The sequence below is a fragment of the Pagrus pagrus genome, assembly GCF_965226575.1.
Source record: "Pagrus pagrus genome assembly, chromosome: 2".
NCBI classification, from domain to species: Eukaryota; Metazoa; Chordata; class Actinopteri; order Spariformes; family Sparidae; genus Pagrus; species Pagrus pagrus.
Window position 1 is genome coordinate 1587837 of NC_140186.1, and position 24643 is coordinate 1612479.

Sequence of the window (24643 nt, forward strand, 5' to 3'; positions counted from 1 at the left end):
AAAACAGGTGCTTAGATTCACTTTTATCAGGCTTGAGACGTGGACATCACATGTGTGTGAAAGACACATGTGATGTCCACGTCTCAACCTCCGCCCGAGTCACACAAGAGTGCAGGTGAGATCCAGGAGGTCATGAACGCACCTCACAGCAGTGTGGATCCAGGAGGTCCAGCGGGCCGAGGCGTCTCCACGCTGTGATGTAAAAGTTTAAACTCCCTGATTTCCTCCCTGTGAGCTCACAGTGCTGTTTATTGATGAGTGCAACAAAAACCCATTTCCCCAAACGAGGCTGGATCCAGACAGGCGTAATGAGTCTGGATGAGGTCGGGCCCATTACAGCTGCACAACATCAGGCTTCATTAACTGCAGCGATGGGCTTTCCAGAGGCCCGCGGGCCCCGGCTGATTGCTGCGGGACATTAACAAGGACCTCCGCATCCATTAAACGCAAAGTTTGTCTGGAAACACAGCAAAGATCTACCTTCACCTTCATCATCTACCTTCATCACCTGCTCTGTGTTTGTGTTCAACCTTCATCCAGCCTGTTTCCATCAGGAACAACACGAGACGGGCCACCTCCACCGAGCCAAGCTCCAGCCATCGTCTCCTCCTGATGATATAAAGTCAGGCTCAGTCATCGTCTCCTCCTGATGATATAAAGTCAGGCTCAGTCATCGTCTCCTCCTGATGATATAAAGTCAGGCTCAGTCATCGTCTCCTCCTGATGATATAAAGTCAGGCTCAGCCATCGTCTCCTCCTGATGATATAAAGTCAGGCTCAGTCATCGTCTCCTGATGATATAAAGTCAGGCTCAGCCATCGTCTCCTCCTGATGATATAAAGTCAGGCTCAGTCATCGTCTCCTGATGATATAAAGTCAGGCTCAGCCATCGTCTCCTCCTGATGATATAAAGTCAGGCTCAGTCATCGTCTCCTCCTGATGATATAAAGTCAGGCTCAGCCATCGTCTCCTCCTGATGATATAAAGTCAGGCTCAGCCATCGTCTCCTCCTGATGATATAAAGTCAGGCTCAGTCATCGTCTCCTCCTCTGCTGGAGGTTCAGCACATGTAATCCCTCTTGCTAACTCCATTACATTTAATGGAGCGTGGACTATCATCCAAACTCCTCCAACAACAGAACCACAGCTCCTCTAACGACGTCTGTAATGAAACCGGTCCAGAGCAAAGTAACGACCTCATCAGTCAGAGAGAGAGAGAGCGCCTCCTCATGGACACAACCAGGAAGGACAAGAGGTACTGACTGCTTAGAGTAGAAGAGTCAGTGGAGGAAGAAGTCCTCTGTACCCGAGAAGAAGTTCTGGTACTGGTACCACACTGTGAAAACACTCGACTTGTTTATCTGAAGAATAAAGTATGACATCATCCAGTCGATGACCTCGCCCCCTGACCTCAGCTGCTCTTTGTTGTAGACCAGCGAGGTGTTGGTTCCGCTCTGGAACCAGTTCTGCTCAGGAGCCGGTTCTTTGGCAGTCGAGACTCAACGAACTGGTTCTGAACCAGCACCTGAACCACAAGATGTGATGGAGCAGAAGCAGAAAGTAGCAGAACAGAAGAGTGAAGCAGCTCAGATGTTTACTGAGGAGCGTCTGTGTCAGTGTGGTGGATCTCTGCTGCCATCTAGTGTCCAGACCGAGGAGCACGCGTCCATCACACAACTGAATCATTCAGGTTTATTAACACGCCGGCTTTTATCTGAGTTTGTGACCATAATGTCCATAAATAACAACGTTCTCATGAAGCTGAACCACAAAACATCACAAACTGTCACAGATGAGGTGTCACTCTGTAGGAAGAAGATAGATCCTCCATGAACCAGCTCATAGCGAGCTCTGTGGATCATCTTCAGGAACCAGGTGAAGATATCCGACACCAGACTGATTTATTCTGAACAAACTATAATAAACAGTTTGTTTTCCATCAGCTGCCACAACTTTCTACTTATCCAGATGAAACCCACCATGAATCTGCAGTAGACTGAAGACATTTGTTTGAGTATTTCAGATGAGACACTGGGTTTTTTGCAGCTGTGTTCGTGGAAACAAGCAGATATTTTTGACGACCTCCGAGCATTTCTAGATGTATTAGTAGCGATAAACTGGAGTCACCAAGACAACTGCCGAGCCAGAGACCACCGGTCATCGGACTGTTTCAATGTTGGTACAGACGTGAATGTTCAGCTCATCTGTGGTTTGCAGAAACACTTTGTCACTTTGAGTCTCCAGATCCAAATCAAAGTCATGACAGTTTTACCGGGTCGAGCACAGATCAAACAACCCGCTTCATGTTCAACTTGAAGTATAATATTAATAATATTAATAATAATAATAATAATAATAATGTGAAGGTTCGGAGGAGTCGGTGGTGTTCAGGTTGAGACAAAGAGCGAGCTGAAAATACGAACCGCTAAAAATAACTGAAGCTTTTAACACAAATCAAAGAATTCAATCAGAGCTCCTCCAGAACCAGACTGGACCCAGTCACCACTCAGCTCCACGGTAGATTTATTGGATCCACGTACTTTTATTAAAATCCTTCCGACACCAACGTTCACAACAAATATTACAATATATACATGATATTTTTCTATTTACAGCAGATATGGAGGCCGGCTGCCTGTTAAACAGTGAATAAAATCTACAGCGTGTCGCGTCAGTGTCCGAACATCTCCTGCGAGGCGTAGGTCATGTAGAGGAAGCCGTCCTCGTCCTGGTGGTCTTTGTACACCTGGGCCATGGTGAGGGACATGCTGGCCAGCCCGCTGTTGTTGATGAGCAGGTAGAAGGCCTGAGTGGGCAGCAGAGCCATCCTGTTCCTGAGAGACGGGACAAGAGACACGAGTCGTTAACGAGAGGCGTCCTGCAGACGGCACGCCGTCCGTCAGCTGCCTCGCATACCTGCTGCTGCAGCACGCATGAGGATCCACCATTGTTCTCTGCAGGAGGAGCTACCATCATCTGCAGAGTCCAGAGTCCATTCACAATTATAAACATGCTGAGTATTAGTGCCTCCACAGCACGAGGACAACAACATGAGGACTGAAACATGAAGACTAAAACATGAAGACTAAAACATGAAGACTAAAACATGAGGACTAAAACATGAGGACTAAAACATGAAGACTAAAACTTTAGTCTTCTGCTGATGGACACTGTCCCACAGTGCAAGATGTGAAACAAAAGAGGTCAATCAAAAGAAAAACTTCTCTCTCAGAAACATTCAGAAGGAAAATAAACATTTTCAGATCAAATCTTTAAACGTGTCCACAGACCGTCTCCTACTGAAGTCCATTCTCAGTGTTGGACCTGTGAACAGAAACTTTCCTCCTCGAGCAGAAAACAAACTGCAGTGAATTCAAAGAGACGAGCACATCTGAGTGAGGAGAAACTTAATTACTTTATTATTAATCTAATGTCAGCACGTCTTGTACAGTTTTCTGAAGCAGGAGGATATTTTTGTTCCAAGCGTATAAACCATCTCTACAGTCCTCACAGCGTACCGTCAGCGTACCGTCAGTTTGTGGTATTGATTTGCGACACAGTTCGAGTCTCGAGTGTGAAACGTTCAGATGTCTCCTCACATCTGTTCTGATGTAACATCATGTGGTCTAAAACTGATCCTGGAGCTGTTGGACAGCAGCCGTCTGACTCACTGCCTTTTCTTTTTACTCCTGAGCTGCTGTCGACTTTCTGCTGTGTAATCATGACTGAGACCAACACGAGGAACCAAACACCGAAGAGCAGCCGGACCTCAGTGTGGACACACTTCACTCTTCTGATTAGAGACGAGAAACTCACGAGTCTCTGTGGCACAAATCAAGTCCAGAGTCCAGAGTCAGTACCGACCACCATCAGGCTGCTGTAACGTCTCCGTCCGTTGGTCTTTAATCAGTCAGATCAATTCTGCAGACATATGACGAGTCATCAAGTCCAAGTCTCAAGTCGTTTCAGTCAGATGTGTCAACAGGTAATGTAAGTCACAGAGAAACTTCAGTCTGACCTGCAGTCCGTCCGTCTGAGGGAAAGTATCTCTGAATCAACCTTGAAGCTAAAAGCATCTTTAACTTCCTCAAATCAAAACATGTTTCCTCCTGTTCACGTTAAAGAGTGAAGCTCTGACAGCCAGACGACAAACACTAGACTGAAAACATACAATAAACACAAACAAGTCAACAAGTCATCAAGTCAACAAGTCTTTAACCTCCAGGTCCAAGTCGAGCATCAAGACTGGAGACATCTGTACGTGTCACAGGCTGCGAACCAAACACGCACCAACACTTCAACTATAAACGAGTCACATGATGTTTATGACCCGACGTTCATGTCTGGAGGTCGAGGAGATGGTGGTGACCAGGTGACCAGGCGGGAGCACAGCGTCAAACCACTGCAGGTTTTTAACAAGACGTTTCGCTGCCATGTTGTGGCAACAACCGAGACTGTGGAGCCAGAGACCGCTGAGGCGTGACACCACTGCAGAGCTCAACAAGAGACCTGAACCCAACCGGACCAGAACACGACATCGTCACAACATGAGACTGAAGCTAAAGACAAAGCTGTACATCGACATTATTCTGGTGCTGAGGTGAACAAAACGAGCTCCTGTTCCTGTTCTGATCAGAGGCACCGGGTCAGGTTCTGGACACGTTACTGTTAAAGTATTATTTAAACATTATTTTTAAATGCTCCGGGCTCCACTAACTAAACCACAACTTTCTGCATAGCTTAGAGAAAACCGGCCCGACCCAACACACAGAGTTCATCCATGTAAAATCTGTGTGACATCTTCAAAGCCGGCCCGATGCGTTCACGGTTCTTCTACTTTAAAACGTCTCTGTATGAAATGTGACTGGACTTTTTTCTTTTAACGCAGATAACAAGGAGAACATCTGAAGTGATGCGTCTCATCAGCTGTTCTGCATCCAAACACCACGAGACGAAGAGACGAGGAGGACAGCGACTGAAACGCTGTCCTGCTGCGTCAGCAGGGACATCAAGCATCTCAGGAATTTACCAGGACGTGAAGTCAAACAGACGACTGAGGAGAGTCCAGACCAGCCTGATGACCGACACATACTTCAGCCTCCGCTACGCTTCTCATTAAAACTTTAACTCTCTCATTACATATTAAGAAAGACAAGAAATCCTACACATCTCCTGATGATGTAAAGTCAGAAGTATGGAGACATCTGATGTTTTAAATCAAGTCTCCAGCTGCTTCAGTTGTTTCCTGGGAAACCAGAAATGTTTTGTGGACTCTGAAATGACTCCATGAATCAAAAAAGTGGCTCCTCACATGTGCAGAACCTGCCTTAGAAACTTCATCGTTTAAGTTTTCTTCAGTATCACAGTGATCGTTATCTGTACATCCACAGGTTCACTGCTGACAGGAAGTGCTAATAGACAATTCAGCAAAGTTTTAATAGAGTTTAAGAGTATTTATTTATTTATTTGGTTGTTTCTCTGTTTTAAATCATCTCCAGCTGCTTCAGTTGTTTAGCAGAGTGCTGCAACTCTGTTTTACTGTGAAGCTCCAGACATGTTGTGTTAACTTCTCTTATCTGAGCTCTCCTCAGTCACATTTTATTCTCAGGCTGATGCTTTAAAAAGCCACGAGCACAGTGAAACTGATGTTTGACCGTCTGCTCGTCTTGTGATGAAAACAGCTTGAATAAAGGTTAAAACACAAACTGTCCATCAGCAGGAGTGAGGAGATCATTTTTAGGTGAACTGCTCCTTTAATATAGAGACGCTGTAACATTAAGACTCTCCTCCTTCAGTGGGTTTAAAGTTAAACACGTTTATCTTCTTCAGATCATCTCATGTGATCTCACAGTGAATACTTTGTAGCGGGCCTGGTACATAAAGACTTCAGGAGGCTGTGTCATCATGTTCTGACCTTCACAGACTGAAACTGATCCTCAGACATGAATCACGATCATCTCTACTCAACCCAACACATCTCTCCATCTCCTGCACGTTAACAGCACTGAAGTGAACTCTACCTGATGATGGTGACGAACTGGGTCATGGTGAGCTCGTGCGGCACCAGGAACTTGGTCTTATCCAGAGGAGGAAGGTACTTCTCCCTCTCGTAGCGCTCAATGATGACCTGGGACAGGTGAGGACAGACAGGTGAGGACAGAGGACACCACCTCACTGACAGGCAGCATTCATCTCTCTGGGACTCACCGGGATCTTGTTGGAGAACTTGGACCGGATCCCCGCCGCTTCTTGCTTCCTCGTAGCTGCAGAGAGAGAAGACAGTGGTGAGACTGTGGACCGGCCGCTCCTCCGTGCGAAGCTGCAGGACACCTACCGAAGCTCTTCCTCTGTTTGAACGGTTTGTTCTGCAGCTGCGTCTTGTCAAACGGAGGCATGTTGTGTGTGCGCCGCTGTGTGAGAGTGAGTGTGTGTGTGGTGGAGCAGCGCGCGGCGACGTGCGGTCTGAACCGAGCAGCGTTAAATAGAGGCGGCTGCGGCGCATCAGCTGATTAGCACATGGCCGCAGTCACAGTGAGTCATCTGCGGGTTTAACCAAGTCACACTGACTGCGCCCCGCACACAGACCCGCAGGGCCGGGGTGGAGAGCTGCAGGGGCCCCGTGCAGGGAGCTGCAGGGGCCCCAGGGTGGAGAGCTGCAGGGGCCCTTAAAGCTGCAGGAGAGGCCCTAGACATGTACTTAGAATGCCTGGGATTCCCCCGGTGTCCACCTAGCTGCACGGCTAACTGAGCTAACAGGCTAGCAGTAGCTACAGTCATGGATGTAACAGGATACAGTTAGCAGCAGTTAGCAGTAACTCTGGTGATATGCTGCTGTCTGGAGTATGAATTCAACAGGTTGTTCAACATGAGACGCCGTCACCTCGAGGAAACATCTGTGATGATGTCAGAACAACAACATGAAGGTCAAAGGTCGAGTCGTTTAGACATTTAGATGATGAAATGTTTCAGATTACAACATTAGTGTCTCAACACTTAAAGAAACTGATTAATGTTCATGTTATATTGTTTTAAATTAACCATTTTATTTAAACATGGACGATAAAGAAACCTGCATTTATATTAGTTTTTATTTTTATTTTTTATTTTTATTTTTACCTGAACTTGGATCTCGGGTCACTGGTTTGGTGACGTAACGCACGCTCTTCATCGATTGGACCATTTTCTTGCCACTCACCTGAGCAGCGCGGCAGGGGGCGGGGCTGAGAGGAGTTGATGTCACCTCACAGGTGTGTGAAGTTACTTTTTGTGAGCCAACGTGATACAGGAAACGGAACGCTTCTGCCTTCAAAATAAGAGTTTGGTTAGCCTGTGGAAGATATCAGATAAGATTAGACTTTATTGATCCCTCACAGGGAAACTCACCTGCAGCAGCAGCTTACAGACTGAGTGACAGATAAGAAGACTGAAACAAGGTAAAATAGGATACAATAAAATACAATTGTTAATAAAATAAATAAAGATTAAATACACTCTTCACTTTTCACTTACAAACATGACCAAGGTGGACATGACATGATAATTGCACTTGTAATACACACATAGTCTGTAGTAATACTATAATAAATAATATAATTTCACAGTGAACAATGAGATTTCACAGAAGTGAACAAAACTTGCGAGGATAGATGTGTGGGATCAGTAGAAAATGTTCCTGTTATTGTTTGAAATACACCTTCATAATACACCGAGTCAATACTGCAGTCATTTATTAATTAACCAGTTAGCTGAGACATGAACGTTAAGTATTTGGATGCCACTTTAAAAAAAGGATACTTTAACCAACATGTAACTATTCATGTTGACTCTTTGTAAAATAAGAAAACACTCATAATACATTAGAAATAATTATTATTAATAATAATAATAATAATAATAAATAATAATAATAATAATAGTATAATAACAAGCCTACATGTGAAATGAGACCTAGCTGCTATATAAGTCTAATTTATTACAGATTTCACAAAACAGTAAATTGTCTCTACTTTAGGACATATTCATATCACTGTTAATGTTTATTATTATTATTATTATTATTATTATTATTGTTGTTGTTGTTGTTGTTGTTGTTGTTATTGTTGTTGTTGTTACGCGCAGTGTTTTGCAGCGCATAAACATTAACGTTTTATTTTGAAATCCCGCAGCGGAAGTCGTGTGTGCGGGTCCGTGCGGGGCTGGACGGTGTCTCCTCAGCTGACAGCTGGTTCAGACAGGAGCGCTGCTGCCCCGCAGAGAGGACCGTGGATGGACCGTGTTTCCCTCCGGAGGATTCCTCACTGACGCGGCCGAGAGAACCGGACGGAACCAGAACCGCACCGCCCCGGCCCGGCCATGGACGAGCAGGCGGGCCCCGGCGTCTTCTTCAACAACAGCTCGGGCTCGGCCGGCGGTGGGAATATCAAAGCTCCGCAGACGGGCGACTTCGGCGGCGGAGAGGCGGCCAGAGCCCAGTACAACATCCCGGGGATCTTACACTTCCTCCAGCATGAGTGGGCCCGGTTCGAGGTGGAGCGGGCGCAGTGGGAGGTGGAGCGGGCCGAGCTGCAGGTGAGCGGAGGTCTCCATCGTCGGACACTGTTGTGTTCGCTAGCTAAGCTTCGTCCTAATTGCTGAGAACGATGCGCCGAACCGCGCAGAGAAATGTGCGAATTAATGGTTTTATCTGTCCTCACGTCTTCACATGTTCCTGACGAGCTACCAGATGAGACGTGTTCCGACTGAAAACATCTGCTCTTCCGTTCGGCGGCGGTCCGACCCACAGATGAGCTCACTCTCTGCTCACATTTGTACTTTTACGGACGCTGCCGCGCGCCGCGCTGCTGTGTGTTGCTGTGTGTTGGTGTGTGTTGTGTGAAACGTTTACGCTACAGGCAGTGACGCACATTCTGTGTGAAATGTGAAGTTGTGTTGTTTAACGGGCCGCTGAGCTGCTCATTTAAAGCCGAACTAAACGAGAGGCCTGTGTGGGTCCAGCAGAGGTGTTGAGTGTTGTGTAGTCAGGTTTGTGTGCTGGTGTCAGTGAAGACGATGTAGAATTGTGTAATATTCAGACGGGAGTTCGGCTCCATGCTGTCCGGACTGATCGTGATCTGCGCCTCTTGCTAACCAGGTTAGCTGTGATGTTGTTAGAGGTGTGTGTGTGTGTGTGTGTGTGTGTGTGTGTGTGTGTGTGTTGGCAGGCTAATGTTTTGTTTGTTTGTTTGTGTGTAATGACATCACCTGCGTTGTTTATTTGTTTACCTGTGCAGCGCAAAAATCCCTGACCCCGACATCCATTATCGGACACGCGGCTGAACACGACAGTCAGTGGCGGACATGATTTATTTTCTCTGGGCCCCTTAAACTGTCGTTCATCATCATCTGTTCACCAGAACAAACGAGTCGGAACCAGCCAGAGTTCCGACCGTGACGCGAGGTTTCGAACCCCCGAACCAGAGACTGCGTGTCCTGAAGGAACGTGTCCGATAATGGACTCCTAGCGGAGAGCTGTCCGATTATGGGCGCATTGACGTTGCATTTCCGTGTGTGCGTGATCCAGTGGAGTCACGAAACGTTGCGTTGGTGTATCAGCTGTAAGTTTATATGAGGTCTGCTGAGCCTCTGCAGGACCCGTGGTCCGGTCCAGGTCCAGGTCCAGGTCCGGAGGCTGTTGATCCAGCTCAGTGCAGACAGAACACACCTGGGCTTTATGAGCCAGTGTACAGTTCTGGAGAAGAAGTTCAAACTCAGAAATATTTAGATTTTTTATTTAGATTTTTTATTTAGATTTTTTCCCCAGAAGTGAATAAACAAGCTGAATAGAGAGGTGGCAGGGTCCGCCACATATGAACACAGTACAACAGTATGACGTTGTGTTGTCCTTTAATCAGTCAATCAAACTTTATTTATATATATCTCCTTTACAACAAACCAGGACGTCATGCAGAGTGACTGAGATGAGACCATGGTGACCAAATGAAAAGTCACAATAATAATAGAATAAAAGAAAATGTTGCACGTAAAATTTGATTTAAAATGTTTATAAATGTCATTTAATAACAGGAATAATAAGAAAAACAGTCAGCTGACTGTCACAGAGGAGGACAGACTGAGACCGGGCTGTTATTGGACCCATGGCACAAGCAGGATGTTCTGTAGGACTCGGCTCAGTGCGGTCCGGCCGCTCTGTCGGTGTTATTACATAAGTCGGAGTCATCAGCCGACCTGTGCTGTGACGACTGCGTCCATAAAGGGAAGCACTTCCTGTCAGGTAATGGTGTCTCCATGTGGCAGCCAATCACAGAGCGGCGTCCTCTGTGTCCTCGGCTGTGTGAGGACTACAGCACCGTCTGATTTTTAATTTTCCTTCCCACTGAGCCGGGAGACGGTCGGAGCGTGACGGGGCCGCCGGTCAGCCGGGGCCAGAAACCAATTTCAGCTGTTAATCCATTTGTTCTGCTGCCGCGTCGCTTGAACGAGCCGCTGCAGACGACGGCGAGTCGCTGGTGTCTGAAGCTGAGGGCGTCCCTTCCTCTGAGGTAACTCTGCAGGGAGCAGGAAGAGGAAGAGGAAGAGGAGGAAGCTGGCACACAAGATGGCAGAGATTACCCAGTTGTTATCCAGAAACAAAGAGAAGTGTTGTGTGGACAACGTTTCTTTGAGAGAGGAGGAAGAACCTGCTCACACACCTCAGCTCAGTGTTAGTGAGGGACACAGGTGAACACATGCAGGTGCATGAATACACTGAGTGAAGCGTGTCGCAGAACAAACAGCCAAGTGAAACACTGAAATATCACTTTTTTACTTTATAACCGACATGACCTCTCTGCAGCTCCTCAGGACGTCATTATAATGTGTTTCTCACACGTTTGACCTCCTGCAGCTGCTGTGGTTTTGATTTTACACCTGACATGTTACGATTTCTATAATATTTCCCCTCACTGTTCTTACCTGGAGCTATAGTTTGCTTGTTTAACTGGTTTATTCCAGCTGAATCCAAACTAACGTGATGCGCTGCTCAGAGTTGAAGTTGTGTGTGAAGCTGTAACGGAGCCGATTGGCTCAAACATCAGTGTGATCGTGTCTCTGGGCCTCCTGCTGGGATGCGACATTGAGGTGAAGTCATGTGTGAGCTCTGTGAGTGGGTTACACATCCAGCACTCCGGCTCGGGAGGATGTTTGCCGCTCCGCTTCCTTCCTCTCCGACCGCGGCTAAAAATACACAGCAGAGAGGAGGACACACACACACACACACACACACACACACACACACACACACACAGGATGGTGTGGCCGTGACCTGATGAATTAAATGTACATCGTCACCATCATGTTTGCTCTTCATTCAACAAGAAGACCTCCTTGTATCAGCATTAATTAAACAAACAGGAGTGTCACAGTTCAGTTTGATTTTCAATGTAAACTTATTATTTTCAAGGCTTCCTTAAAAAGACTGATTGTACAACTTTATCCTGGCATCTTTCTGCAGGTTAGTGTAAGAAGTTCATATAATATTCACCAACAATAAACAACAACCAGCTTCAGTGATCCAACAGGAAACAACAAGAGAGAGAAACTCAGTTTGGACAGATTTGAGAAACTGAATTTTGTAACAGAGTGAACCCTCTTCACAGACCGATCAATCAAGGATCTCTGATTTAAAAAAATAAATAAATAAACCAACGTGTGTAGTACCAGTCAGCTGATCGTCTTCATCACACAGGAGAAGAGTCTGAAGGTGACGCTGCATGCTAGCACTAAGCTAGCTGCAGGCTAATGCTAAGCTAGCTGCAGGCTAATGCTAAGCTGGCTGGTTTGTGTATATGTGGTAATTGGCACTGACCTTTGACCTCCTCACTGCAGCCTGACTGACACTGGATGTTATGGAGTTAAACATTCTGATATCGATCTGTCAGCTGATCCACACCATGTTTTTAAAATAATACCTTAAATGTAGTTTTCAAACAAAGATGTTCAACAGAGGAAGAACTTCACTGTCCATGTAATGATTATAAATCACCCCGACATCTCTGTCTGCATTATAGTCTCAGAAACAGTTTGTGTATCGGAGCACAAAGGTGCTGACAGGCCAGTATCTGCTGATCACATCTCCTCACTCATCGTGTCCTGCGATGCCGTCGGAGCTGAAGCCTCCAGACTTCCTCTGTCAGGAAGTCGGTGTGGATGAGAGCGTCAGCTGATGTAATTGTGATAACACAGAGTGTTGGACGGTAACAGAGCGGAGGGAGGTCGTCCTGCGGGCCAACACTTGACGAGAGAGCGAAAATTAAAAGGAGAAAGCTGTGAGTTACATAAGATCACAGATGTCGTGGAGGATGAATTATTATGGTTTTGCACCTCGTAGCTTCCTGAACACGCCGTGCTGTCAGGGTGAGGCAGCGAGGGAGGTGATGTGCAGCGTCTCTGCTGGAGCGTTCACTGATGCTGCTCTTATCTTGAGCCCTTCACTAATTAACACACACGTGTGTGTGTGTGTGTGTGTGTGTGTGTGTGTGTGTGCAGAGGGTTTGACACATTGTTCACATTCCTACACAGCCTGTTTGTGCAGCTCTGCAGCTCTGCACATGTTTTACACATTATTTCATTATTTCACACTCTGTGTTCTGCCTGATGACGGTCAGCTCCAGGTCCAGGTCCACGTTGGTGTTCTGGCTGCTCTGGGTTGTTCAGATCAGCGTCTGTGTGTTGATACCGTTCTGACCGGACCTCCACACCACCGCTCGTCCTGCAACCGTCCCAAAACACAATCTTAACTGTCCCTCCTTTAAAATGTGTTTTCTTTGACCTTTTTATCATCTATAGTTAAAAGTATGAGCCTTCAAAATACTTTGACCTCCACACTGTAAAGTACTTCAGTACATGTATTTACTGTGCACACTGACATAAACAACAGGGTTGATGAAGACAGCAGGGAATGAATTAAAGTAGTGACTGACACAATATTACATCGGGGACGCAGCTTGGAAAGACATCATGGACAGGACGCAATCATCTAATAAACTATTTTAAGAGTAACGGGCCAATCCACCGGCTACTCTCCAGGTCAGACGGTGGTTTGCCAGCCTCTCTCTGACTCCATCCACACTCCAGTTTCATGCCGGCTCTGATCCGACTCCGGAGGCAGTAACGGAGGCGAGACGCAGCTGTGTGAGTGTGTTGGTCTGACGGTGTTCACAGTCTGACAGCTGAACGGATCCTTCACTCGTCAAATAAAAGAGAAACGACCCACAAAGCGACACTACAGGAGCAAACAACAGTAAAGCGCTAACTGTTCGTGTCTCTGGTGACTGATATGAAACATACAGAATGTATACGTGTTTATTAGCAGCTAACAGCTAACAGCTAACTAGCGCTCCTCCTGCCAACTTCAGCACAGATCAGCTCCTCACATGTGGGTCATCAGGAGTGCGCCCGTCGACGTGCGTCCCTCCAGATATTAACACGTCGCTGTCTTCGGCCTGGTGCTGACAGTATACTGTATGTTACCGTGGTAACGACATGAGAAGACGCGCTCGGTTCAGTTTGTCAGTGACAGTTTTACTTTCGTGCTGGACGCTCCCTGCAAAGACCTCCGTTCGTCCCGGAAACGTTCAGTCTAGTCTCCAGCTCGGTGTCTTCATCACTGTTGTCTGTAGCTGCTCGTGGTTTGTGTAGTGTTGTAGTTTTTGAGGTTAGGACACATTGTTACCTGATTAAACCACAGAGGCTGCTTGTGTTTGAAGTTTCCCTGAAGGAGCGCCGGCCCGTCTGTGCGGTGGACGTTCATACCAGACAGCTGACACGTCATCACTGACCCCACAGGAGCACCGGTCCAGTGCTTTGTGTCCGAATAATGCAGCTGGAGGCGACAGCGTGAACGCACATGCATGAGGAGGACAGAAAGTCAGAGTGTCTTATGTAAGCCCTGACCCCCCCCCCCTGTCTCTGTGCAACAACAACAACAACAACAACAACAACAACAACGTCAGGGCCGGCCCTCGAGGACGACCTCGTTCCTTCACTCCTTCTTTCTTTCTTTTCTTTTTGTCTGTGTGTGTGTGTGTGTGTGTGTGTGTGTGTGTGTGTGTGTGTGCTGCCGTATAAGGAATGGCATGCACACCTGCTTGTTTTTCAGATGGGCGTCTGCTGCCGGGGCGAATGCCACCCGAGCCACGCCTCAGCGCTGCAGCCAGGCTTTGTTGAACCGGGCCTTCAGCCAAGGTTTCCTCTGACATGAACAGGCTCTCCCTCAGCCCGACATGAACCGGGACAGAACGCAGCCAGCACCGCTGCTCTCAGTACTGTACGAGTCACACTGCAGCCACAAGCTGATGTTGACAGAGTTAAAGAAACAGGGAAGTGTGCAGAAGATCTTTATCTCTGAGGACATTGTGTCACCTCCAGCTTCTCCAGGGTCACGTGTTCATCACATGCAGACGTAAAGAAGAACCTCTGTTTCCTCCACAGTTACAGATCTGAGATATGAAACGTGTTTTCAGTTCATCATGAAACTGACAAATGAGACTGAAGCAGGCAACTACAGTCTGGGTCATTAACAGGAAACACTGATATGTTGACACGTATCTGGTGACGTGAGTCGTACAGTCGAGTGTCAAAATGCTTCATCAGATTTATTCATACTTCTTAATCAAAGACGCTGTGGAGTTTTAAAGGAGCAGTGTGTAGTTTAGGAGAAGAAATTCAAACCGAGAATTTTAGTATTTACAGTATTAATGAGGTCATATGTCTTCTGACGTGACATGAAGTTGAAGCCTGACTTCTGCGACGACCCTCGACTCTCCAACGCTCGTCAAGTTGACTTTTGAGACTTTGGAGGCGGGACAGTGGCTGATGTCCTCATGTCCTCGTCTGTCATTAGACTCATATTTGCAGTACTAGCAAAGTATATATAAGTAAACTAGAACCGCCTATCTAGAACATGTCTCCGCCTAAGGCCCGGTTTAATTCAGTCAAGTCTAATCCATTATCAAGCTGGAGATTTTAAACTACCCATTACTGCTCAGCTGTCAGTCCCAGAGCTCGAGTCAGGTTCATCAGATAAAACTATAAACTGCAGACGTGTCGTTATCATGGTGAAGAAGAACCTGAGGCTTGTCCTGGTGTCTCTGGTGTCTCTGGTGTCTCTGGGTGATCGTGCCTGTAAGGCGACTCGTCTCTGGCCGTGAACCACTTCCTGTGTGTGTTGCCGGCGGGGTTCGTCCGGACGCTCGTGGATCTGACTTGGCGTGGAGCGTGAGTTGGGCTCACATCTTGCAGGACATCTTAAAAGCACAGCAGCCATGAGCGGACCCTGCGACGCTCTGATGACTGATTGAGTCAGACTGATGACCCAGTTCATGTTTGACCTCCTCTGACCAGAACAAACCCAACGCTGAGCCGCAGTACTGATGCAGGTCAAAGTGGACGTGGATGAAGAAGTCCTCAGGGCTTCACCCACCGGCCACGTCAAGACCGTTAATAATGTAGAGTGTTGTTTCTGGTTTGTTTTGCTCTTTTTTAATGTTTATTGCGTCAGGTCAAAGGACACGTCCTGATACATCTGCTTCTAGAGAGGAGACGAAACAAGACAAGAAAACAACCTTGAAGCAGAAAACACAACACAACTACAGAGATGTAGCAGCAGTCAGGAGGGTTGACTGACGAGATGATGGCAGAAGGTTTGGCAGTAATTCAGATTTAAACCCGATGCTAACAGGAAACCTGACAACGTTAAGGAGGGACAAGGAGTTGGTTACCTCACTGAGGAGTTGGAGGTGTGCAACTCTGAAACTAAAACTACTGCCTGACATGTTTCAATCTGATCAACTAGTCCAGTAAATGACTGTTGTTGTGGCTTGAAGATGCATTAATGGTGACTGCTAAACAGCAGCGTTAGCTACGAGCAGCTAACGTAACATTCGTCCCAGCAGCTGAAGGAATACATGACGGAGATGTATGAGCTGGAAGTCGACACAAAGCGATCTGTGTTGTTCGATATCGTCCACGCGTAGTGATATTCGAGTGTGTGATGATGTGGTCAGTGAACGCAACACTTGACCCACGTACAACTGTACCGTGTGTTTAGGTGACGTCGCTCCACCTTGTCTCAGGTGAGGTAGTGGGTTCGTTTGATGACCTTTGACCTCCCAAAGTTGACAGGAAGAAGAGGTTAAGTTGAAAGGATGTTGTGTGTGTCACAGCTGTCATGGTGGATCGTGGTTCTGGTTTGTGGGCTCATTACGTTCCACTCTGGAGCGGCTCAGTCTGGTGCGACACCTGCTGGTAAAGTTTGGTATTACCGGTCCAGTCCGATATTTAGCTTATGATCAAACCGGTCTGAACATTTTTACATCAGCCCAACCCTGCAGAGAAAACACACACACACACACACACACACACACACACAGTACTGTATCGGTGTGAAGAGAAAAGTCCTCAGCTCTCCTGCTTGTTCTGCACACACACGCCTGACACAGTACACAATACACCCACACAGTGACACACAAACACACACATACTTTCAGCAGTGAGTGAGGATTGGCAGGCTTTCTGTCTCACACACACACACACACACACACACACACACACACACACACACACACACACACTCAGCGTGGAGTTTATAAGTGTCAGGCGTAGGTGGTATCTGGGGTGAGTGCAGCAACACAAACACACATACAGTGAATTCTTCTGCTTTGATAGTGTGTGTGTGTGTGTGTGTGTGTGTGTGTGTGTGTGTGACTGCCTCCATTAAAGCCAGTGAGCAGGGATCCCGGCCTGCCTCAGCCTCAGTGGGTAATGTGCGTACGCTGAAGTGCTGAAATTAGATCCCGTTAATGAGGGTGCTTATCAGGAGAGATAATGATGGTAACACGATTGGATAATAACAGTCGCTCCGCACGGCGTCAGCTTTCTGCTGAAGGCCTCGAAGTCGAGGAGAAAAATCTCTGAAGCCACTGAGACTGGATCGATTCAGATCAGCTGCTGGGAATATTTCACATTTTTGGGGTTTCGGGTCGCAGATTTAATGGATATGTTGTCATGTGTGATGTTTTTTAGACTAAAATATGAATCAGAAATCATCTTCCAGGCATTAAAAGCTGTGTCGCACCGTGTGACAACTGGTGACGGTGGTTGCTGCCTGAACCCGGACCGAACCTCCACATTCACGTCAATGATATTATTAAAAAACCTCCAGATGTTTGATCGAAATGAGCTTTCAGGTTTGATTATCCAAATGAAAAGCAGGATCAGCTGTTCTCCTCTCGCCTACTTGCACAAAACAACAATTCAAAGAGGTCACAGCTAGCTTAGCGTTAGCCTGCAGCTAGCTTAGCATTAGCCTGCAGCGTCACTTCCAGACTCTTCCTCTGTGTGATGAAGACGATCAGCTGACTGGTACCCTTGGAGACCTTTCAGAGATCCTTTATTGGTATGTTGGTGAAGAGGGTTCACTCTGGACAAATTTGAGAAACTGAATTTCTATCTTTGGTTGTTTGTTGTTGAATCACTGAAGCTGTTGTTGTTGTAAACCTCTATCTTTTAGATACAGCCGGCCGAAACATATCGGTTGGTCGATATTATCTGCTGATTTTGGCCTTCACAGATACATCCTGTCGATGTATGTGTGAGATTATGATGCAGAAGATTGAACTTTATTGTTTCTTTGCACTGATGCAATTTTATGAAATAAAGTTTAATCTTTAACTCTTAATATCCTGCCTCCATTACATTATCTTTGTGTCTGATAACCACATTTGAGGGCTCATCACAAATAAACCGTTTATCAGCTGATATATCGATATCCAAATATTTCAGTCACTAATATTGATATCGGCATCAGTCGGACTCTACCTTTTAAAGAAGAGTTTGAAAATGTAAATGACAGCTGATGGGTTGGTCTTGTCCAGATGTGACGGTCTAACAATGGCAGAGCTGGAAAACGTGGGGAGCTGGTGAATCGTGACACTCTCACTGTTAACACAGCTGAATATCATTGTGAATGTGATGAGCATCACTTGGTGGATGATGGACGATGATGCTCCTCATCAGGCTTTGCTGAACCTCTTGGAAAAGCTTTTGTCTTTAGATGATGATGTTGTTGTCTTTCAGCCTCGAACACTGGGGAGTACGAGTCCTCAAAGCCTAAAATGGGGGTCATAAACTGGTTCGGATTATTGTAGCTACTATCTCGTAACATGGTGGTGCTCCTGGAGCTCTCTGCAGACGTTCTGCGATGAGTTTGAGGCGAGACGGACCGGATGGTTGAAGAGTACTTTCTTTGTCCTCCTCCTCCTCCTCCTCCTCAGCTCTGCTCTTTATGTTGTTCTAATTAAAGTCTTGTCGGCTTCAGAGGAGCGCTCGTGTCGTCGACGCTCCCCAGGGGCACGAAGCGAGTGGGTAAGGGGCTTCGTCACGCCGTCACTACTCCTCTTCATCCCAAAGACTTCCCTTCCCCCTTCGCCTTCGCTTCGTCGCTTCGTCTCCGTCTCTGGCTTGATCTCTGCTCCTCTGGGCTTCATATCAGGAGACTTCCTCCCATCATCATCTGCCTCATTTACACCTCCCCTGCTTCTCTCCGTCTCTTCACCTCCATTGTCGAAGCAGAGCTGCAGACTTTGGCGTAGTGGTGATGCCAGCAGCGCTCGGATGCCAAGACTCCTTTGCAAAATAGAAATAAAGAAGAAGGGAAGGTTTGGGGGAATGTGAGCTTGTTACCGGAACGAGCTGAAGGCGGATTGTGTTTGTGGAGATTTGTTTTCTTCCTGCCGACCCGGTTGTGCCCAACGACGATCCTGATTCTTTACATCTCTAGTTTCTGTTGAGGTTCTCTGACCCACCAACTCTCTGAACCAACATGATGGAGAATAAATAAATCTGCTGCTGTTAATCAGTCAACCAAACAATCAGTCTGAGCAGGATGCTTTACGATAGAGCCCGACCAATACTGGATTATTTTAGATCGGATTTAAACGTTCTTGTACTGATGTATTGGCCGATATTGTCGTATACACAGAATATAACACATAAACACACATTTTTTGCAATTTATGATGGTCATGACGGGACGGCGATGAAACCAGTGGACCGCCCGACCCAAATGTTCCTCTCACTTTGCGTCTGCTTTAAAGCTTTCGTTCTCCAGAACAGTTGAACTGCTACAAACAACCATGATTCATCTCCAGGGTCCACTGAAGCCCTCAAGCTCAAATGTCTCTAATAAGCTGAAATATGGATCTCAGACTTCCCATCATTGGTCCAGAACCCCTCCAGATGCCACCCAGCACCTGTTTAGATGAAGCGATGTTCTGTTGGACGGAGCACACTAACATGATGGTTTGAAGTCGGAAAAGAAAATGTTGAACTTTAAACTTTCTTGCTCGCTGGCAGCTCCACAGTTTTGGGTGAAATCTCAGCGTTTCCCCCGAAAGCAAAGATCCGGCTCTCTGGAGTTTATCAGACCGACCTCCCCCCGACACCACCACCACCACCACCCCCGCTCGCTCAGCAGCTTATCCTCCTGTCTCCTCATCTCGTCCTCTCCGGCTCCCTGGAAGAATAATCCCCTCGCTGCTCCACATTTAAGCGGTGGGAAATCCCCCTCCCACAGGGCTCTCCTTTGTGTCCCGAAATATTGCGGTGGTTTTGGCGCAGCGTTAATGCGACTTCAGCGAGGGGTCACACACAGTCGTCGGGCATATTATGTGTTTCTTTGGCGGGCTGTCACTCGTATGGTTAAATTGGGTTATAGAGGCTCAGATGACTGTTTTATGAAGACAGCCGTGTGACCTTGTTGCTTATCTTTAGACTGTAGTTGTAAACACACAGATTTAAAGCCCTCCTCGTCCTTTTTACAGGTTTTTAGCTCATTTACTGCAACTTAATGTGTTACATCACTGCTCACGGTCTGTAGATTCATTTCATTCTTGTGTTTCCATTCATTTCAGAGACTTTTTGTTTGCATGTTAAAATTAGTTCAAAGTGAAGACGGTAACACGATCACATGCTTTCTGTGTTGTTGAGGTCATGATGCTGGTGTCCACACGTGCACAGCTTTATGTCTCCATAAACACATTAACAGCGTTTCAGGTCACTGAAAACAGAGATATTAGATATTCAGAAAGGCTGTTTTCACTGTTCATGTGTAGACAGGATGGCTTGTGTCTGGCAGGCTTCTGATTGGCCAACGTGTCCTTACGGTGGAGGGTATATCGCCACCTCTTGTTTTGCCGTGTGCTTGACGTTTTTAAATACAGTTAGTGTGAATGGGAATTTTTTTTAAGCTGGAGGAGGAAAAGAAAAAGCGTTTTAAAAATTCCTGCAGGTATTTGCTGTAATTGTTTTGGACGTTTTCTTAAGATGCAGCTTTATTCTCCAAACTAGAGAAAGAGACTGAATCACATGCAGAGAAGAGATGAGATGCATCCAAACATTGGTCATGTTCTCGTGCTGTCTTTGGGTCGGTAGTGATACCGACCCGACGAATCAGTCCATTAACCAAACACCACATCAGCCCAGCTGTGAGCAGCGACACCTCTGGTACAGTCACGTCAGACCCGTGTCACTATGATCTGTCTGGAAGTCGCTCTGTCGGTTTGTTCTTTGTGCTCAGCTGTGTTTCCTCCCACGCTGCCGGTCCAGCACCGCCGAGCTGTTGCTTGTTTCTTGCAGCTTCTCTCAGAGGTGGCGATGCCGGCAGCAGCTCCTCAGAGGCTCGTGCTGTGTGGGAACGCTCAGTAGTGGATATTGATTTTATACAGGAATTAAATCAGTTTCAGGAAAAACTGTCGTCCCACAAATTTCTAGAGAAGTCACCAGTTACCAAAGTCAGTTTCTGCTTCCTCCAATAGGAACAGACTTCCTCACTCCTCGCTGCAGGAAAAATGATGTGTTTCATTATTTCACACGCCTGATCGGGCACGTAGTGGCTGTATTCACTAGCACAACATGGTGTTTACTATCCCTGAGGAATCCTCATCATGAGCGCTGTCTGGTGGGGAGGAGGCTTTTAAACACGATGTGACAGCGGTGGAGGGGTCGGCGCTCGATGAGCCATCTGAGGCATCGACCCAACACAACTGTACGCATCAAATACATGTTCGTCTTCAAGTAGTTATGAACATCCTGAGTAAGAACTAATGCTGAATGCAGACTGCAGCATTTGAGTGTTTGGCGTGAGAGTGTACAACGAGAGCTTTGTTGTAGTTGTAGTTCAGAGCTGATGTGTCGTCTTCCTGTCGCTAGTGTTTCCTGTATTGAGGGAAGCTGAAGCAGACACAGTTTAATCTTCCTGTAATCCCCGTTATCTTCAAGAAGACAAAGTAAGACTGTGTAGTCCGACGCATCGTCTCTGAGTGCAGCCGGCAGCTCAGAGGACTGCAGATGAACCTCAGAGCCGCCGGGCGTGAAACAACAGAAGATAAACCTCTGAGTCGCTCATGAAAAATCAAGTTATAATACTTTTTTTTACTATTATATAAACATAATAATCATATGTAAACTGGCGACGTGAGAGACGTGAGGACACTGGGGGGTCGTCTGATGAACCTCCAGAGGATTATCAGCTGAATCGGCAGCTCCTCCCGGCTTTGCAGAGCTTTATAGTGAGTTTCAGCTTGTTGTTGTCCTCGCTGTCGCTCTCATGGTGCCGTTTTAAAGAAAAAGCCACCGTTCACTTCCTGCTGAGCAGCACACAGGCACCGTTACCACGTCACACCTGCCTGATGATGACTCGCTCAGATTGTTTTATTTCATAATTTCTTCTTGATTTTTAAGTTAATGTCATCAGAGCAGTGAACCAATGAGCATGCAGCATGCAGATTGTGCCAAAATCTAAGACTGCTGGTGCCTGGAAAACTGCACGTTACGCCCAGAGACGTAGATCGGTTCAGGAACAGTCACCAAAGTCATGATATCGGTATCGGTAATGTTTTTTAACGTTGCCTAGCCCTAGTAAGAGACCAGCTGGTGAACATAGTGGAGCATTTAGCAGCTAAAGACACAGATATTTCCCTGCGGAGGTGGTGGAGACCAAACACGGAGCTAAAAGAGAGAGAATAATGGACTCTGTGTATCATCGTGTCGCTCTGTGAGCAGCTGGGAAATAAGAAACTGTTTGCTAACATGTTCATTGTAGGCGCGTTGTTGCTTTGTAGCCACTGGGACATTTTCTCAGCTTACAGCCTCTTCTTTACAGTCGGTGATACGACCACATCACGTCCTCACACTGGTGAAAGCCCAGAAAGTTGTGTCGAGTGATGTGCTGTTTGTCCTTTTCATTGGATTCATGCTAGTTGTGTTTAATCATCAGCTCAGTGTGACACTAACGATGTGTTTCCACAGCTTCATACACTGAAATCACAACCAGTACAAAGTGTGAAACTTCACAAGTTCTGTGGAGTCACAGAGAAGTAGATTTATTTCACTCTTACCGACAGAAATATGAGTTTTTCAAATGGCGATGAGCTGTGCAGCCCGTCCTGCTCCCTCTGTGGTCTGATGTGGAGCACCGACTCGTTCTATAAAAGACGGGAAGGCTGATGGGACTTTTTAACAAGTGGGTTACCCAGTTTGACTTTGATTGAGAGTAACACCTCCCTGTCAGACGGCTCCTCTTCCAGAACTGAGCCATCTCAGAGTGCTCTGCTGAAGTTTGAGGATTGATTCTCGTCTGTCTTTTGTTCTGTTGGTAGACGCACAGGAAGTGATGTGATATTTAGTCCTGGGTGGTTTTGAATAGATAGAAGAAGAACTTATTCTGAGCCCCTCCACGAGCTTCTCCATGTTGTTTTGGCTCCTGAGGACAGTAAGGAGACTCTCGGCTCAGAGAAGACCCCGTAAACTTCTGGTGTGGGTCCAGATAAGAAGTCCCTCTGGCTCCTTGTTGCAGTAATTCTAGTTGTGTTAACAGGTTTGATGATCAGATGATCTGGTGTTTTGTCTCAGAGCTGTGTCTCTCTGATGGGATTTCATGTGCTGGGATTTAGATGTGAATACTCCAGGCAGAGAGCGTCAGGGAGTTAGTTTACAGCAGAATGTACTTTCCAACCTGTTTAACATATTCACTGCATCAGATGGTTTTCAGCCGTGATGGAGTGGAAACCAGAGTGGAAACAGCGTGACTCAACCAGAGAAGAAGAGCAGTTTGAGGTCATCAAAGTGCTTTAATGGAAAATCGTTGGAAAGACTCGTAATTGTCCCGAGTTGTCACAGCGCGACCTCTGGTATGGATTTGTTTTCACTGCTGTTACACTCGGCTCTGCTCGCCGTCGAGCTCTTCACTGGCTGCTGCTGAAACATGACATTCAGATGTGTCAGTAAAATCTATAATTATGAGCGAAGACGCCCCCGACGTGCTGCAGATGCCCTCCTACACCAAAGCCTTGTTAAACATCACCCAACCCACAGAGTTCATCGTCATCCTCATGGCGCCATGGCAACAGACGAAGGAGCATCACAGGACGCAGACGATGTCGTCGAACGATCTCAGTGAGTCTGAGCGAACTCGATGAACTCGATTCAGTTTGTCTAAAAGAAGTTGTGCTTCACGTCTTGTTTCATGGACCGAACACCGACAGACATCATGAACCAGGAAAAACTAAATCTGAGATGTTTGATCTGATTGGAGTTTTTCTCTGCAGCATGATGTCACCAATAAAACTCACTGCTGTCAGGAAGAAATGATTTAAATCGCAAATTACCTAATGGAACATAAATTCCCAAATCTGTGGCCCATTAAAGATAAAGTATGTAAGATTTCTGCTTTAAAACGTCTAAAAACAACTCAACCTTTGTTCTACATGTTGTTGAGTTGTGTTCTCACGTTATCCCAAATGTTTCCAACAAGGTTCAAGGTAACGTTTCATTTGGTCGCCTGTCACTTTAACTTCAGGAGAGTCAGAGAGCGAGGAAGGAAGAGGAGAGGAGGAAGAGGAAGAGGAAGGAAGAGGAGAGGAAGGAAGTCCGAGAGCGAGACGAAACACAACGTGAAGAAAACTTTTCAGGATCATCTGGGTTTATTTGCCCCAAACAGCCTGATTACTTTAATGTACATTAGCTATAAAGTAAAGAGCAACAGGTCAACCTCTGACTAAACTCAGCACTCAGCAGAGACTCTGGTTCTGGTTCTGGTTCTCTCTCCTCTCTGTAACGTTACGTTCATGAAGTAAAGTCCATTTCCCCTCCAGCTCCAGTCAGCAGTCAACATTACAGAACAGAACCACCCGACAGTGGAGGTCACCTCCGGATCACTGTACACAAAGTAATCTCTGAGCTCTCCTCCCGTCGGGTCAGAACAGAACCTGATGAGACTCCAGGTGTTTATTCCTCCAGGAGGTCTGGATCAGCACCGACTCTCTCCTCACAACACTCAGCTCAGTTTTGGTTTGATTGAGAGGCAGAAATGATTTATTGTGCATTTACTTCGATGAACAGTGTCTCAGCTGTTACAGAGAAACTGAATGAAGTAACGAACATGAAGAGGAAAGTTTGAATGTTCATTTTTTACAATGTTCTGACCCGTTATATTAGAAAACAACGGCCAAAACAATCATTAGTTATTATCATGAACAATCTGAGACTGTGCTCAGTGTTCAGTATATCACACTGTGGGTAACCATGGCAACAGCACTGATGCTGCCGGCTC

At 46.5% G+C, this 24643-nt stretch overlaps 2 protein-coding genes across 3 annotated transcripts in view; one reads left to right on the forward strand and one right to left on the reverse strand.

Annotated features, from left to right (window-relative positions):
* Positions 1–2474: 2474 nt before the first annotated feature.
* Positions 2475–6539, reverse strand: map1lc3c (microtubule-associated protein 1 light chain 3 gamma). The gene is made up of 4 exons (XM_084368251.1): positions 6335–6539; positions 6208–6263; positions 6021–6127; positions 2475–2834 (listed from the first exon to the last, which is right to left on the reverse strand). The coding sequence occupies exons 1-4, from the start codon at positions 6393–6395 to the stop codon at positions 2672–2674; spliced, it is 387 nt and encodes a 128-aa protein (XP_084224377.1). The 5' UTR covers positions 6396–6539; the 3' UTR covers positions 2475–2671.
* A 1632-nt stretch (positions 6540–8171) lies between these two features.
* The window catches only part of strn (striatin, calmodulin binding protein), a 41496-nt gene continuing 25024 nt past the window's right edge, over positions 8172–24643 (forward strand). For both annotated transcript variants that reach the window (XM_084367491.1, XM_084367492.1), the window contains exon 1: positions 8172–8568. In XM_084367491.1, coding sequence (XP_084223617.1) covers positions 8353–8568 — 216 coding nt within the window. In that variant the 5' untranslated portion in view covers positions 8172–8352. The remainder of the gene's footprint in view (positions 8569–24643) is intronic.